General features: G+C 33.2%; 1 protein-coding gene across 1 annotated transcript; it reads left to right on the forward strand.

The window, feature by feature from the left end:
- On the forward strand, nucleotides 1-16,789 carry LOC132556474 (sodium- and chloride-dependent GABA transporter 1-like). The gene is made up of 13 exons (XM_060220884.1): nucleotides 1-199; nucleotides 7,120-7,251; nucleotides 8,253-8,568; nucleotides 8,966-9,098; nucleotides 9,328-9,462; nucleotides 9,809-9,912; nucleotides 11,019-11,143; nucleotides 13,870-13,982; nucleotides 14,363-14,494; nucleotides 15,088-15,190; nucleotides 15,480-15,580; nucleotides 16,076-16,246; nucleotides 16,682-16,789. Exons 1-13 carry the CDS (start codon nucleotides 1-3, stop codon nucleotides 16,787-16,789), a joined length of 1,872 nt encoding a protein of 623 aa, XP_060076867.1.
- The last annotated feature ends 339 nt before the right edge of the window (nucleotides 16,790-17,128 follow it).

A 17,128-nucleotide genomic window follows, 5' to 3' on the forward strand; every position in this document is an offset into this window, starting at 1 on the left:
ATGAATCAACCTCACGAGGTAGAGAGGTTGACTATTAATGACAACGAGTTAGTGGTGGAAACTGTGTCTAACACTGGGGATAAGGACAAGCGAGAGGCATGGGCCGGGAAAGTAGAGTTCGTATTAGCCTGTGTGGGTTACTGTGTTGGATTGGGCAATGTATGGAGGTTTCCGTATCTTTGCTACCGTAACGGAGGGGGTAGGTATTTAAATCCATCAAATGAAATATTAGTAACGGATTTGTCAATGTATTCATAACAATATATTTGAAATCATTGTTAATATACATTCGATTGTACTTCTGAAGTAAGATACTCCTCAATAACTTGATTCATGACATGTTTTAAACCACTTACATAAAATATGTAATTAGAAAGAAGGAAATCTATGGTTACAATACAACTGCTAAACAATTTCCAAGATTAATTTACTGAATCCTCAAAATTTATGACTGAACTTGTCTAATAAGATATCATGTTTATACAACTTAAAATAAGAAAAAGGTACAAATCAGGGATATTGAAAAACTGAAACTGTTGATATTAACATTAAATAAAAAATAAACGAAATGAAGGTAATTACTAGTTATTGGCATGTATCGTCACGAATTCATTTTCCCGTTAATAATTATGACTTATTCAATATCATGAAGTAAGTTAACAAATACATCAAAACGTGATGACCTATATTTAAAATGTTACGTATAAACGTGACTATATAATACGAGCCTCCCCATCGAATCATACATAAATGCCAGATAAATTTTCCAAAGGTGAATATGGTTTCGACAAGAAATCGACAACACCGCAACTCATTGCTTCTCACTATTATATTTGTAATATCGATTTAACGCAATGAAGATATCGTTTCCTTTGAATTGTTGATAAATATTGAAATGTTGTATAAGAAAGTCCTATAAAAAGGTATGCTAACTCCACTCCTTCATTCCCCAAGCCCGAAACAGAGTCTGTAGATCTTATTCAGATATTAAGTCAAACTTCAGTCAATTTCCAGGTACATGGAGGCATAAATTGAGACATAGAAAAGCATATGTAAAGGAGCAATCTTTTTTTTTCATTATTAATATTTCAGTTTTTATACCAATGAAAAACTAATTTGACTGTTAACAAGCCGGCTGAGAAGTATCAAGTATCAATAGACACTCTGGCATTACCTACATGAAAAAGAATAAACTCAATCTCCATTTACGCGTGCTATACAATTTCTTCACAGGTGTGCAATTACCGAACATTCCAATAATACATGTATACAATGTATTATTATGTTCATAATGGAAGACATAGGGGTTTAAACAAAATATCTTTCCGATGTTGTTTCACTTTATTCGGGAACTCACACAAACAAATGAGCCCTGTGTACCTTGCTGCTTAGTTTGCGTTTTGTTTATAAGAACAAAGGTCAGCTGATGAATAACTTGCTTACGTATACATTGTCGATGAAGATATTGAGAATGTAACTGATGGTAATAATCAGATTGTAGATCTCCAGATAGGTAACAAAATATCGCAATGTCTAATGTCAGTCCGTCGCCAGTTAAGTCATCATTATGAAGGTCCGGGTGTCATTGTCAAATACTAGAAACAATATAAAATTTTCCCAGTCTATAAAAATCAGCTATCCAGTATATCGAAAGAATTTGAACGGACATCAGAACGTATGGATCACAGGTCCAGACTACAAACCACGAAAGAAGGGGCGTTTTAATGACCCACCATATATGTGGGCTAGTAAATATTACGTTTCTTCAGAATCAGCTGAAATCCTAGAGAGGGGGTCTGTGTATAGAAACAGTTGAGATCCTTACTCTTTCTTTACCTATATTTGTATAATGCTAGTGAATTAATGACCTGTGGTGGTCTTGGCTGTGCCATGAGAAAACAAACAGTGGATACCCCCACTCTGTAACTCATTGAAATCCGTCGGTTTTATATACAATATGGAAAGTGGATTTCCAAATATTATGACGCTATCTCATGTTGAGTTAATTAAGTTCACAACGGTTCTATATTTTATATTTAAGCGGACCACACGATTATAGTGACGTCTGTTTCTTGTGAAATTCATCCTTGTTAAAATTTCATAGGTAATGTTGAAAATTGTACAATATGCAATAAGACGCACATTAAAAGTGAATAATACCTTTTAACACAAAATTAGAACTAGAGCTAAACAACGAACCAAACTGCATCATACAGCTGTTACGTCTGTAAAGACTTGTAACCCCTGTTCCATATTCAACATTTAAAGAATGGACCTCAGAATAATTCGACCCTGTTCGAAATTCACCTTTGAAAATAGACAGAGGAATATTATAACTGTATTGCCTATTGAATTAATCCAGTGCTAAACATCTCAATATTTATCTTTGAAAGGGAACATAACAGTGAAATGACGTACTTTCCTTGTTTTCCCATTAAAATGGACTTGTTTCAATATAACAGTTTTTAAAATGTGCTTCAGAACATGATGTGATCCATCATGTTGATTTAATCATGTTCACAACGGGTCTATATTCATTGTTGAAAAGCAACTCTGGAATATCAATGCGTATTTCCCTTGTCTTATATATAAAGCGACAATGTATTTAGTTCCATATTCAATGTTGAAATGGACCCCGCAAAAATATGCTTCTGTTTTCTTTTATGTTAATCAAGTTTACAGGTTGTATGTTCAAAGTTGAAAATTGAAACCAGAACATTGTGACTCATATCAGTGGCTTACGTCGAAAGCGCTTATGGGTATATGAAAAACAATTTTTTGAAAACCTTTGATAAAGTTAGCGAAATAAGAATATTGTTATTCATCTATAACACGTCAATTCACTACTCCAGACGATAGATGCAGGGATAAATGTAAATGTTAAAAGTAATGAGCTGTCGTAGGTTCTGTCTTTTGTGTATATCTCATCGCTGTATTATCAAAGGATGGAAAATCATGGAAGAATAACCAGTTTGCCTTAAATACTACCATTAATTCACTTACTGAAACTTTGCTTGCTGATAAAAATATTTTGTATACATAACCACAAATTCTAATTTCTGAAAAGAAGTGCATGTAGTTAAACTATTGTATGTATTTGATATATTTAGCCCTGCACAGAATGAGGATTACAGTACAAATCCCTACTTATCTCCACATTAGTTATTTCAATATTGTTCATCGGGACATGTTTATGTTTCAGATATCAAGCTCTCTCTCTTATATAAATACACAACTCCTTATGTTTTGTACTGATATTTTTTTCTTATTTCAAAACATGACAGGAAGAAACAATAGTGATTTGATTTACAAACACGTTATTGCCACCATTCATAGTAAGTTAAGTCTTTTCCAAAAGTTTTCCTTGACGCTGTATTTCGTAGATAAATATTGTACATAAAACCCACTAGTTCTATAACTACTTTTAACTTTTATTTATGGACGAATGAATTCACGGCTTTAGATCATCCACGAATTAACAGAAAATATAGCCCCACCAAAAATAATTATTTGAAGGCAATCTATAAACAATTTTTACTTTTATTTGATGTATTATCCTTGATATTTGTGAATGTATCAAGAATACATGCCAGTAGTAGGAATGTCATGTGTTAAAAAAGTGCGCTTTTTAAAAGACGATTTTCAAAATCCAATCCTATTTGGATAATTTCTCATCCAAGTTATAGCAAATGATAGATAAACTGAGCTACATTATTTTTTAAAAACTCTATATTATTAACGGACACATGTCAAATAAATAAATGCATTATAAAGTCAACATGCAGTTTTATCATGGCTTTGCGATCTACGTTTGTGCTCCCATTTTCTCATTAAAGGTTGTGTATAGTTCTGGATAACTTGCTGACTATATTTGAAAGCTGGTATCAAAATATCATCATTGTGTAATTCAGCTTTATCATATATCTAGTTATATTCAAATGCTTAAAATGACCATGACTGACCAGCTTTAATATATGTTGTACACAATTTCTACATCAGTTGAGTGGTAATATCAACCTATAAAAAATTTGAAATGATTTTGAATTTAAAATTGTATCTTTCATAATCACAGAGTACCTAAAGATAACTTTTACGACAAATTTAGATAAGAAACATTAAATATACGTGATTATAAGAATATACTTGGATCATATATTAGTGAGTTATCTGTCCTCAGTTCTAATGACTGCTTTGTTAATAAGCAAGAAGGGTATATGAATGACCAATCCTCCGATTTTGGCCTCTGATATATTAGTATTTAATCTAATTGTTTCTATGACAGGATTTCTCAACTTGCTGTTTAGACAAAAATAGGAATGATCTTCATTTACAACTACAAAATGTTTTTGCATAACCTTTGTTACCTGATAAAACCTTTTAAACGCCGCGTAGCCAGTTCCAAGATCGTGGTCACATAATTAACTCTAACTTTCTTGTTTGTACCTTTTTATTAGAGATTTTTTTACACATAGCCAATTTGTTGTTGTCATGTAGTGAATCATATCAATTTTTGTTTTTATTGTGGAGAGTGGTTTGTCGTCCGTCTGCCCGTAAACTACTGATGTTATCACGTTTCCTTGAGAACCACCCACTGAATCTTTTTCAGATTTTATATCTAGGTTTCCCTGTGGTCTTTAGTCTTGCTCTGCCATGTTTCGGGACTAACAGGTGGCCTTCTAGGATTTTGATAATAAGAGTTTGTTATAACTGTTTCTTTTATCAAAAGTTTACAAACTTTGGTATGTGCTTGTCATGCGTTAAAGCCCCAATATTCACAACTTTGCTAAACGATTGCAGGGGAAAATAATCTATTTTTATCGATATCGGTGAGTTGACACATTTACAATATAATGTACGCCCTATTCAAACTATACAGCGAGTCCTCGATTTATTATATACTTGTATTCTACGTGTGATATGACGACAGCATAGAAGGATGCAGCACTTGCGATATCGAACTCTACATGTAAACTTACCTGCTCCATATGCCCAATGTTCATTGTTTTCGTGCCGGCTTTCTGAAGTTTGAGTAACATCAACTAGTGGGACCAACTTTTATTTGCGAGTTCAGCGTATTGTGTGTGGCAATTCTAAACCAACAAGCGTCAGCTTTCAATCACCCATTTTTTCATTAAATAAACAAACATCCAATTTTGTAAAGATCAGTGATAACAACACTCCAATATATAAAGTTAGCTTTATTTATTCATTTATTTAACAGGTTTATCGTCCGCTATTAACCTTTTCGCCTTTTTCAACATTTCAGGAGGTGTGAAAAAGTTGACAATCAGGTTATTATGCATACAAATCAGTGTCTGCACTCAACGTACATAAGCTGATAAATATAATTCGTTAATTTAGATGTTCCATGCATGATCATCGTAAAGTCCATACTTGTTGTAAAGAGGAGACGCTTACGAAAAAAATGTGAACGGAACTGAAGAAATTGGGAAAATCGATAAAAAATAACAGAATAACGCATCCTATTTATATTTAACATACAATATGCAATGAAAACAAATAAGACATAATTCATAAAGTTGTAATTTTCATTACATCAGTTTCCAGTCTCTAACATGATCGTCGTGCATAAGCGCACTTTTTATGAAATACCTTATTCCCCTCTTCCCTCCTATTCTTAAATACCCCCCTCCTCAAATACCCTTTCTAATTTTGTCGTCCACTTTTGTATACTCGCTCCGTATATAAACTTTATTTATATCAACATCAACTTATACTAATCACTCTTCTTGTAAGCGAGCGAGAGGTCTCACTGTTTGAAAAAAACAGAGAAAACCCAAATCCGTTCAGGGAATCATAGCCCGGTCGGCAAGGAGAAAGAAGAGTGTGGTACCACAGCGCCACCTGACCACTGCCTGATGATGAATGCAATAGCGTCTAGTTAAAGAAGATGACGGTGATGACACCACGGAGATATATCTATGTCCGTGGTAACACAAAGGTGTATGTAGATATGTCGGCGTCTGTCTTGTTAAAATTAAAACAAAAAATAAAATAAAAAACAAGAACAAAAACAGGGTTCAGTGATATCATGAATCATGCAGTTTAAAATGTTGATCAACATGCGCTCATTTTTAGGCAGTGCCGATTTCATGTTGATCTAAATTTGTTTCGATATCCAGACATGCTGATATCGTCGTGCTTTTTCCACATCAATGCTTTTGTTGTAAGTAATAGGCGGCAAGACTACCACAATCAGTGTGTTTGTTAACTTAAACATTTTTCAATATAAATCAACATTGTATATTTTTCATATGCTATGCCGAAGGTCGATGCTTGTATAGCACCCTAAAGGTTTTAGGTCAAATAGGAAATATATATCAATTAAAAGTGCATGCATTTGGACATCTTATTATTATGTGAAGTTATGTCAAATGTGAAATGTCAAATTACTATTATCAAAACAAATCCCCCCCGATCTGACCCCGATTGGGTACATTTTCCATGGCAAACTTTCACCGGACTACCTGTGACAAATTGACTTTTTCCAGGGTCCATTTTCAAAGGCTGTGTCATCACCGCGGTTCAAATTTAAACCTTACACCGGGTCGCTAAAAAGGCGGAATCATGTTTGCATTATTCCAATGCATGACAATGTATCGGTGTTACGTCCTGTCACTGTGAAAAGACGATATATCATCTTTTAATACAAGCGGTATTTTTAAAACTGAAATTACTTCAAATAAATAAAAATCTAGAACATAAAAAAAATTCTGAACAATTAGTTAGAAGTTAATGTTCCTTTACGTTCCAATACAGGTGCATTCATATGTGGCTTATTGTAAGAACTCCAGGTAGTGGTGCTGAATACTTGTACATTGAAAGTTTTCTGACAAAGTATGATGTAATTACGTACTAAATTTGTATTATGAATTGTCACTTTCACGTATTGGCAGAAACTTTGTGATCTGTTTTCTTCATGGTATAAATAATCCAATTTCCATGAAAAGTATATTTTAAATTAATTTTGCTTCAATTAAAAAGTAAAGCAGTATGTACAGCTTAATATTTTGTTTTCAGCTGCTTATCTAGTGATAGAAAAAAATGAAGTTTCTCCTTTTTTTTATAGATAATTAAAGTTTCTTCCTTTTTGAACAGGTGCCTTCTTGATACCTTACCTCCTGACTTCTGTATTCGCTGGAATACCTATGTACTTCTTGGAGTTGTCATTGGGACAATGGCAAAGTACTGGGGGCCTTGGTGTCTGGAAAATTTCTCCTATATTCAAAGGTAAGGTAATAAATCAGTATTAAACCCACTCCGTAAGAAGGATTTATAAACAAGGCAATGCACTAATCAATTTCAAACTAATAATTTTGATTTTGCACAAATTTTATACACGCATGTTATTAAGTTGGAAATAAAGAAGCTATTGGATAGATTACATAATATACACAAGTTGATATAGATCTTCTCACCAGTTTTATTAAGAAGTGTTTAACTGTCGTAAGATACATTATTTCGATCAATCTCAATATCTACTACTAATCCATTTGAACTTTTGACGACTGAATGTAGAGTAACCATCTTATACAATACAAGATGAAGTATTTGAGGAATCATATCTCCCCAACCATGACTCTCATATTGTCATATGAATATTTTAATTTGAACATGACGAAAATACATAACAAATAGCTTGCATTACTTTTCTGCTCTGTACCTATTTATATAATTCATACTTTCGGAAGAGTTAACTTCAAATAAACAAGAATGGTCAAACGCTGACCAACCATCATTATACCGCGCATGGTTTTTATTACCTTTTTTTTTTTTACACAGTTATTAATTTAAGAAAGGAAAGATCAGAATCATATGTTGTGCTGACTTATGTTTACCATAATTCTATATTATTATGGGAATTACTTCTAGAACACTCTTTAAAAGCAAGCAAAAGCATGGTCTTTACGATGTAGATGTCTTCACTCTCTGCCCGCGGAATACCTTTTATACACTCATACAACAGGTAAATTGAAACAACAAGTAAATAACAACACATGAACGTTATATTCCAAATAGAAATTCAATACAACTAGTACAAAATATAAACGAAATAAAGACTTACACGGTAACTCCGAGAAAAGGTTCGAGGAGAATAAGATCAGGTGTTCAGGAAGAGCAAGCGTCTTCAGATTCATCGAGGAAACCTTCTATGTAAATCTCCAATGGAAAAACGGTTCTGATGACATTATATATGGTTTGGAGAGACTAATGATATAGCTCCTTTTCAGGTGTTGGGTATGCCGCCGCCGTTATGGCCGCATGGCTAAACATCTTTTATGTTGTGCTTCTGGCCTGGGCACTCTACTATCTGTTCAACTCCTTTACGAACATCCTTCCCTGGTCTACGTGCGACAACTGGTGGAACAGTGACTTCTGCAAGTCCGAGTACGATCGCCAGTGGTCATTCTACAACTGTACCAATGGGACGTTTTGGACTGAAGCCAATACAACTGTAAACGGAAATGTAACTGCTATGGAATTATCGCATCCGGGGTTTAACTGTAGCGCCATGCCATTTACATCCCCTGTTCGAGAATACTGGGAGTGAGTTCAATATCATATCTGTGACAATAAAGACTCATTCTATAACCGATGGTTTATGTAAATAAGGAGAATGTTTAAATCACATATGTATGTTTTGCTTGTTTCCTGTCTATCATGCTGGTTTAAAATAGTATGAACCTGCTTAATGTGTATAATAATCTGTTTTATCAAAACAGTTTAACATGCACGTACAATCATAAGGGCATCTCTGTAATAACAGCTGTTCCTCACTTAAATACTCATAATGTGCATTTAAGACGACAGCTTTTGTGTCTTGCCGAGAACGAGGATCACGGATCACTGTCGCATAAAGAATTTAACATTTTTGCTCAATCTGGGGTTTAAAAAGATGTAAAGTATGTATTATTTGAACAACGACCGTTGTCTATCTTTTTAGACGACATGTTCTCCAGGTTAGCCCTGGAGTTGACGAGCCAGGTCCTGTGCGCTGGCAATTAGCTCTTTGTCTTCTCCTTGCTTGGGTGTTGTGTTACTTCTGCATCTGGAAGGGTATCGGTTGGACAGGAAAGGTAGGTACCGCGCCTATGTATATTTCATATGTTTGATATATAGAAATATCATGCTACTTTAATTAATAACTACCAGTACATTAATTTCCATGTGATTGATTAGACGACCGAAAACAGAAAAGCAAATCAAATATTAATAATATTATGATAAAACTACGAAATAATTACTTTGGATAAATATATATGTATGATCACTTTTGTCGGTTATCTTTTTTTATCTTTATTCCAGGTTGTCTACTTTACCGCCATCTTCCCCTATATCCTGTTGACAATACTCCTCATCAGAGGTGTTACACTTCCAGGGGCATGGGACGGTATCCGGTATTACATATATCCAGATGTTTCGAAACTGGCTGAGTCAGGGGTAAATCGCTCATTAAAAACTCAGTGAAGATAATCAGACTTTTAAACATATGATGACTGGTAAATTAACAAGTTAAATGAATTAATAAATAATGTATTAATGAATAAATTAAATTAATAATATTAGTGAAATATATAAGTGAAAGTATTGATAAGTAAACATCGTCAAATACAATACTTTTTGCTATTACTGACCTAAAAACAATATTAACATCTAAATAAAGATTGAATAAAAAATCATTATCAATTTTTGGAAAACATCTGTAAATAATTTTGAAATGTTTAGAGATTTAACATTAACGCAATCGGATATGTGATGAGGCTGTATTTTCTCATTGATGTTGTAGGTTTGGCTGGACGCCGTGACTCAGATATTCTTTTCCTATGGCCTTGGTCTGGGCTCGCTCATTGCATTGGGCAGTTATAACAAGTACAACAACAACGTCTATAAGTAAGTATTTTCTTATCACTGTCCATTTCGGCTATGTCCTAACACCCTGCACCATTGTTGACACTCACCACAGCCATCTCAAAATACAAAAAATCAAAGTCATTTGTTTTTCTTTTTTTTTTTTTTCATTGCAAAAATATGAGCATGGTCATATAGTAGGTATGTTTCAGGATATCAGAATGACAGAGGAATAATAGACAAAGATAACTTCCAAGTTTTGAAGAGAGCAATTTCTCATATCTCATTCTGCACATGGTTAATGAGTCAAATGATTTTCATTTCGTGATATGTATATATAATATATATGTAAATCAACGCTGTGAGTCTATGTCCTGTGAATTAAACACTAAATATGTTCTAGGCGTGTATCTACAAATATAACACCTGACATTCTACATTACGTTAACACTGTTACAGTGCTGTGATGGAAATTCCGATCATTCACGATAGCTAGCAAGGCAAATACAATAAAAACCTCATGAAATAGTTTTTCCTGTCTAAAGTCTACAACACGAAATCGTGTTCTGTTTTATGAGCAAATAATCAGCTGACATCGTGTGTTTATCACGGTGTTTATTTTTTAATGTAAACTTTACTAATTGATTATAAAGCTAAATTTGTGTCCACCATATTCAACTTAAATCACATATTTTTGTTGGGCTCTATTTTCGTAGATTTTAAAAAATACACTTTTTCATTAACAATTGATTTCGCGCATAGATATAACATAATACATTAACTTATAATTATTTTGACAGGTCATGGAAAATAAATCCCCCACAAAAATGAGTAATTTTACAGTATTTTGCTATAAAACAGCAGTCCTTATCACATAATTATTGATGGAAGACCATAAAACGATCTGCATGCTAATTCGAAATATGAAAGTATATTACTGATCAATTTGATATCTCTATATCTACATAACAAATCACATCACAAATGTTATTGTTCACAATGAAAAAATACTATAAACATGATCTATATTGCACCAGCATAATCACACTAGTGGCTGGTTGACTATTTATTAGTCTGGAACACTTTACCTAGATCGATGATGACGCGATATACAGGTACACCAGTAACAACCTACCTTTTATCTTTAGGGACGCTGTACTCATCTCCGTCCTCAACAGCGCCACTAGTATGTTTGCCGGCTTCGTCATATTTTCTGTCATAGGATTTATGGCCAAGGAACAGCAGATGGCGGTTGCTGATGTAGCAGTCTCCGGTAATTTACCCTTATCTGAAGCGCAAAAAGGATACTTTAAGTAGCTCCGGGTTAAATAAAACAATACTGAAATATTTCTGTCATATACGATCCTTCTTAAAAGATACAAGAAAATGTAATAGGTAGAGGTAGTAAGATTAATCACTTTAACAGTTTCAGAATCTTTTACTTACTAGACTCTTGATGTTGTTATATAATATGAACACTCATTTCCCATTTACATTCCATGTTAGAATACTATGGTCTGAACGATGCATAGTACAGCAAATAACAAACTAAAGGTTATCATTACATTTTTGCCAATGAAATATAGTAAATATAGTAGAAAGCTTATATCATCACTGGTAATGACATGACTTTTCCAGTGATGATATGACAATGATATTTTTGACCAACCAAATCGTTGCTTTCATGTCAAACAACGCACTAATATTTCCCGAATTTCGCTTTATTTTACGTTTGGATAGGCCTTTTTTTCGTTTATTTTCTTTTAAAATGAAAGAAAAAGATAATTTAATGTTTCCCGTTTAATATCATATATATTTCACTCTTTTCACAATATCATTCGTGAAATTTTTAGATAATCTGTCATACTTGAGAAATATAGATGATATTAAGCGGGAAACTATCAAAAATACTCTATATATCATCCTTAGTTTTGCCCCAAAACAACTATTTATATAACTTTACTTCATAGCTATGGGGATAGTAACTCATTTTCACTGACAAGAAATATCTCAACAAAAAAGGCGAGTAAAAATGGCTATTCCCACAGAGAGTGACAAAATATTTATCCCCAAAATATTTAGAAATTTCGATTATAGGATAAGACTATGTACTACTCACAACCTATCATAAACTCTCTATATATTTACTGAGTTTAGCAGACCAAAAGTATACAAGCAAGAAATAAAACATTTATTTTTTTTTTCAAAAGGGTTGCAGTGGGTGTCACTGTTATATAAGAGATCTGATAAATATTTAAGATGTGTGCTTAAGCTGTAGGGTCTAGGATCTTCATACAAATAGTTATAGATAAGGGTCATAACTCTTAGAATCCATGAGGGAAGGGAAATAACTCCTACAAATAAACATAAAATTAGTCTCTAATATTGACAGACAACAAGATTAAAGTCACCATGAAATCATAGCCCTTAACCATGAATAATTGCGTTTTAAACTGTAAATCATAGTGGAATAGCCATGTTAGTCTGAAGGGTCAGTTTCAATTCTGGGAAGTGTCTGATAGATAATGGATCGCTGGCTTTGTTGGTTCCAAGTGCAAGGCATCATTAGACTTAACAAACAGCATGCATTTACATATAGCCCACGAGTTCGTGTGGCGGTGTAGATCTCGTATTTTGTATGTAGCGAACAACAATTTTCCTCCACTTCTCACCTATAAACCTATTGTCAACATGACGCTGGGGAAAAGGACACAAATACACATGATAATATCACGAGTGCACACGTTAGTTTCATACAAATTCGAGATCGAAAACAAAATTTAGTCAAGAACACAACCAGTTATAGAAATAATTCAGATTCGACAATTAAGTCAACATTTAGATGACTCATGTGTTATAATAAGTCAATTTTAAAAATATCCTGTATGGATCAAACAGGTTTGAATGAAGAATTCTCACGTCATCCAGTAATATCGTCTGACGTCCCATTTTCCTGGAACATCTACCAAATTTGATCGGAAACATCTCATTTTCAATGGACAAGAAACCGAATAACGAATTTCGATGAATAAATGACTGATCTGTTGGGGCCATTTTTGGAAGAAGATTAATGGGAAAAATATCTTCCCATGAAAAGGTCTATTTTGATGACTTTATCTTTCTGGCTTGAACACACTGATTTCTTTATTGAATTAATTTGATATATAACATTCCATTGTATTATCTAAAAAATTAGATTGCTATCCAATCTTAGAGTATTTCGGTGTTGATATGATCCTTTGCCAGTTATCTTGATTAAGATATATTCAACTTCGACCTATTTGGTAGCCCTGCCTATGTGAGGTTATGCTGCTCACTTATTGCCGTCTCTTTATTAACCAAAGGCAACCACTCTTAAATTTCACTCCGCTCTCGGTTATTATATTCCTGTGAATACATATTCCTCTCTGTAAGGCCGAATGCCTAAATTCAATGCTTTTGATATTGATACGAATACAATCTTCCTACAGCTGCCCTTAACAAAACTAGATACTAGACTAATTTCTATAAAAAAAAAATCACATTTTTTCTTACACAAATTGGTTGAAACGTCAATGCATTTGTTCACTGCCTGGTTCAGGTATAGAATCTTGAATTTTGGACAATTTATATGTTGGCCTCCTTTCGAAAACTACAAATAGACTGATACTTAATTTAATAGAATCAATTATATGTTACTTGTGTCCATTCAGTCAATTTTAGTCGGTATATACCTGTTCATTAATGTTTAAATTCTAAGAGTTCCTATTGCACTACATGCATGGTTTGTTGCTTGTATTCGTATGCAGTGTAATAAGGAGAGGGTTCTTGTTGGCTTTGTCTGCTAGCTAATTCCTTTATCACGTAAGTCCTTTGAAATGCAATGTTTTGAAATGAGAGATAAATTATATCGTTTGAACTTTTTACACTAGTTGAGTAGTTTTAATGCATATATATTTTCTGAATTGAATGTGTTTAATATGAAATGTATTGTAAAGCGTTGATTGTAATTATTTGTAGGTCCCGGTCTGGCGTTTCTTGTCTACCCGAGTGCTGTTGTCAAGCTTCCGATCTCGCCTCTTTGGGCTGTGCTTTTCTTTTTAATGGTCCTTATGCTAGGTCTTGACAGCCAGGTATACTTTTTTGTTGTATTCTCGTATATATACACCTATAACCGTATTTTTAGACCGGTTCTGTTACTGTTAAATCTACTTGAAAACGTATTTGATATAAGGGACAGTTGGCTGACGCTATAACAGAATGTTTATGGAAACTTATTACTATATATATCACACATCACATGAAGAATTACAGTGTTAACAAGATCGTGACGCTCATGACGAACTTAGCTATATTACAACTCATGATAACCTCTAATTATAATATAACCATCTAATAGTAAACATGTGTTGCTTTGCTAAACACACTATATGCCTATCATTTATCATCTTCTAACATACATTGTATAATGACGTGATTGAAGTGCCGATTGTAACATATGTCTTTCTTACAGTTCTGTACCATGGAAGGATTCTTCACGGCCCTGATAGACGAGTGGCCACGCTATCTGCGGAAGAACAGAGAAATTTTCATCGCTGTTGTGTGCTTTCTGTCCTATCTCGTTGGTTTATCGATGGTGACGGAGGTATGCAATGGGTCTTGACTCTATCAACGTATCTTCAAATTTAGAGGAAAATTCAGAAATTGCAATGAGGCCAATAAAAAACCATCTTGAGCTTGTCATGCTTGTAAAGTAAACATTGTCATATATGAAATAAATAAGAATAAAAATTACATGTTCTTTTGATGATAAATTGACGAAAATTTACTAGAATATATAATATTAAATCACAATTTCAAATCGTTTTGACATTCTTTATAGACACTTTTACTTTATAATTTATTATACCTCCATATTGGAAAATCAAACGAGGAGTTACAAAATGACTTCAATATTTTACGTTAAAGAGGTTTAAAATAAACCAATGAAAATGCTTGTTTCATAGAAGATTAGACTTCTTGATTAGTAATTAATTGGAAATCGGAGAGAAAATGTCGCTTATTCATTAACTTATCAATGGGATGATATCATTTCAACCACTGTTAAACGATTTTATCTTAACCATGATTTTTCTTTATCTCTTAAATTTTGAGTTTTTCGTTATTTACACGATGAAATTAATGAATGAATTAAGCTATACCCTACATTTAATCCTGAGCTATTTACGCCTGTTGTAGGGAGGGATTTACGTGTTTGAACTCTTCAATCATTACTCCGCTAGTGGTCTTTGTCTCCTTTGCCTGATATTCTTTGAGTGCATTGCTGTTTCCTGGGGCTACGGTAAGATATAGATATATGTAGGTATAAAGTATTAACATTGTACTTATATTCCTTCAGCTACTCAACACATTATATCGTATATCCAGAAAATTCTTTAAATATGATATCGATTTAATGCGAATATTGTTTAGATACGACAAATTTTAATTAGTATTTCAAATAATTATCGCATATTCCATTCATAAACAGTTTGATACCAGAAAATGGTAGCATGATAAAATATCAAATTATAAGTTTTATAGTGTAGATAATATATAAATTGTGATAAAGGGTGAATATATTATTTTAGGCGTGAATCGGTACTATGAAAACCTCCGCAGTATGTTTGGATTTTATCCAAACAGATTCTTCAAGTTCTGTTGGGCTTTTATGACACCTGCTATATGCCTTGTGAGTATTCAACACTTTTGCAATCTACAAATTAAAGTACTAGATCTACGGCGATGAATATGTTTTTTCGTGATCTTTATCTTATTCACTTCGTGTGAAGTTTTTTCAAGTCTTTTAACAAAACAATTTATTTTATTTCTTGAGATTGTCATAAAACCTTCTCTGTTATTTACTTGAAACTTTTATACATATTTCAATGGTAGTAAGTAAGATCTTACATTTTTAAATGCAACAAAAAAATCACGATTCCCTCATGTAGGTGACAAGTTCATCTTATCAAAATCAATTCTGATCTTTTGTGGAAAATAAGATGATAGATATAGACATTGTGGACACCACAAGGCGTTAAGTCACATTTTAAAATTCACAATCATTGTTCTTCTGAAATTACAATGTGCTTTGATGGAAATTTGTAGGACGATGTTCGAGAATATGTAGAAATAAAAAAAACTTGAAGGTGCACATCTAACAGCTACAGCAATATGTTTTTTACAGGGTGTTTTGCTGTTCCGACTTATAAAGTTGAAAGCAGTGAAGTATATGGACTATGAATATCCTACATGGGCACATGCTATAGGCGCTCTAATGGCTCTGTCGTCTGTGATGGTCATTCCGTTATATATGCTTTACAAGACCTATGTTACCTCCGGAAATTCTTTCAGAGATGTAAGTTGCTTTTGTGATATTTAAAGTTATATTTAATAGTCATGATGACACAAGAGCTTGATTAAGATACAGCTTTTGCCCATTCAAACGATTGTGTTTTATTTGTTTGTGATATTTTTTTTATATCATATCATTTTCATACTATTAAGCAGTAGTTATACTGTTAGCAATGAAGTGTTTCCACGTAAAAACATTTTCTTACTGTATTTCGACTACATTTTGATATTGTTAGCTATCCGACTGGGCTAGTCACATACGTTCATTATATATATACATTTTTGTATCTTTATGTACATACTTTTTTTTAAATAATCATTTATTTTTTTATTATATTAATATCTTCTTATTTGTTCATGCATATATATTTTGTTAACATTGTTTATTACTCATAATAACAGTCTTTTAAAGTATGTTACCTTTCGATGATGTTTTCAGAAAATGAAGAATCTGTTCCGACCTGATGTACAACTCCCTACGGGACTAGGAGCGCCCCCACCTTATTCTGTAGTAAACACGTATGGCGATAATGTCGCCAGGCTTTAATGCTAGTTTACTCGTCGTGATAAACGTCACTTGCCTACCATGCATGGATGTCATAATGAGGAGATAATGCTTTTTAATGCTGTATAGTAATTTTATGAATAATAGTTTTGTTTTGATGTAGAATAGTGTTGTTTACCACTACATATTGTTGTTAAACTGTCACTGTTGTTCCTTGAAAGAGAGATTCGCAAGTAAAGCATTGTTCCATGAGCTTATGTGGCCAATGAATGGCTGACAAATGCGTCTAAATGAAACAGGACTTAGTTGTGAGTTATTTCATTTTCCATATTACCCTCGGCTTTGTGCAATCTCACTGATATTCAGCTACCAACATCTAGG

This window comes from Ylistrum balloti, unplaced genomic scaffold (genome assembly GCF_031769215.1).
Source record: "Ylistrum balloti isolate Yb309-2 unplaced genomic scaffold, AGI_CSIRO_Ybal_v1 Utg370572, whole genome shotgun sequence".
Taxonomy (NCBI): Eukaryota; Metazoa; Mollusca; class Bivalvia; order Pectinida; family Pectinidae; genus Ylistrum; species Ylistrum balloti.

Bases quoted from the DNA above. Each gene is read 5' to 3' on its own strand.
- LOC132556474 (XM_060220884.1), top strand. From the start codon at position 1: ATGAATCAACCTCACGAGGTAGAGAGGTTGACTATTAATGACAACGAG. The intron at 8,569-8,965 runs GTGAGTTCAATA...CTATCTTTTTAG, and splicing joins CCTGTTCGAGAATACTGGGA to ACGACATGTTCTCCAGGTTA. The intron at 15,191-15,479 runs GTAAGATATAGA...ATATTATTTTAG, and splicing joins TGCTGTTTCCTGGGGCTACG to GCGTGAATCGGTACTATGAA.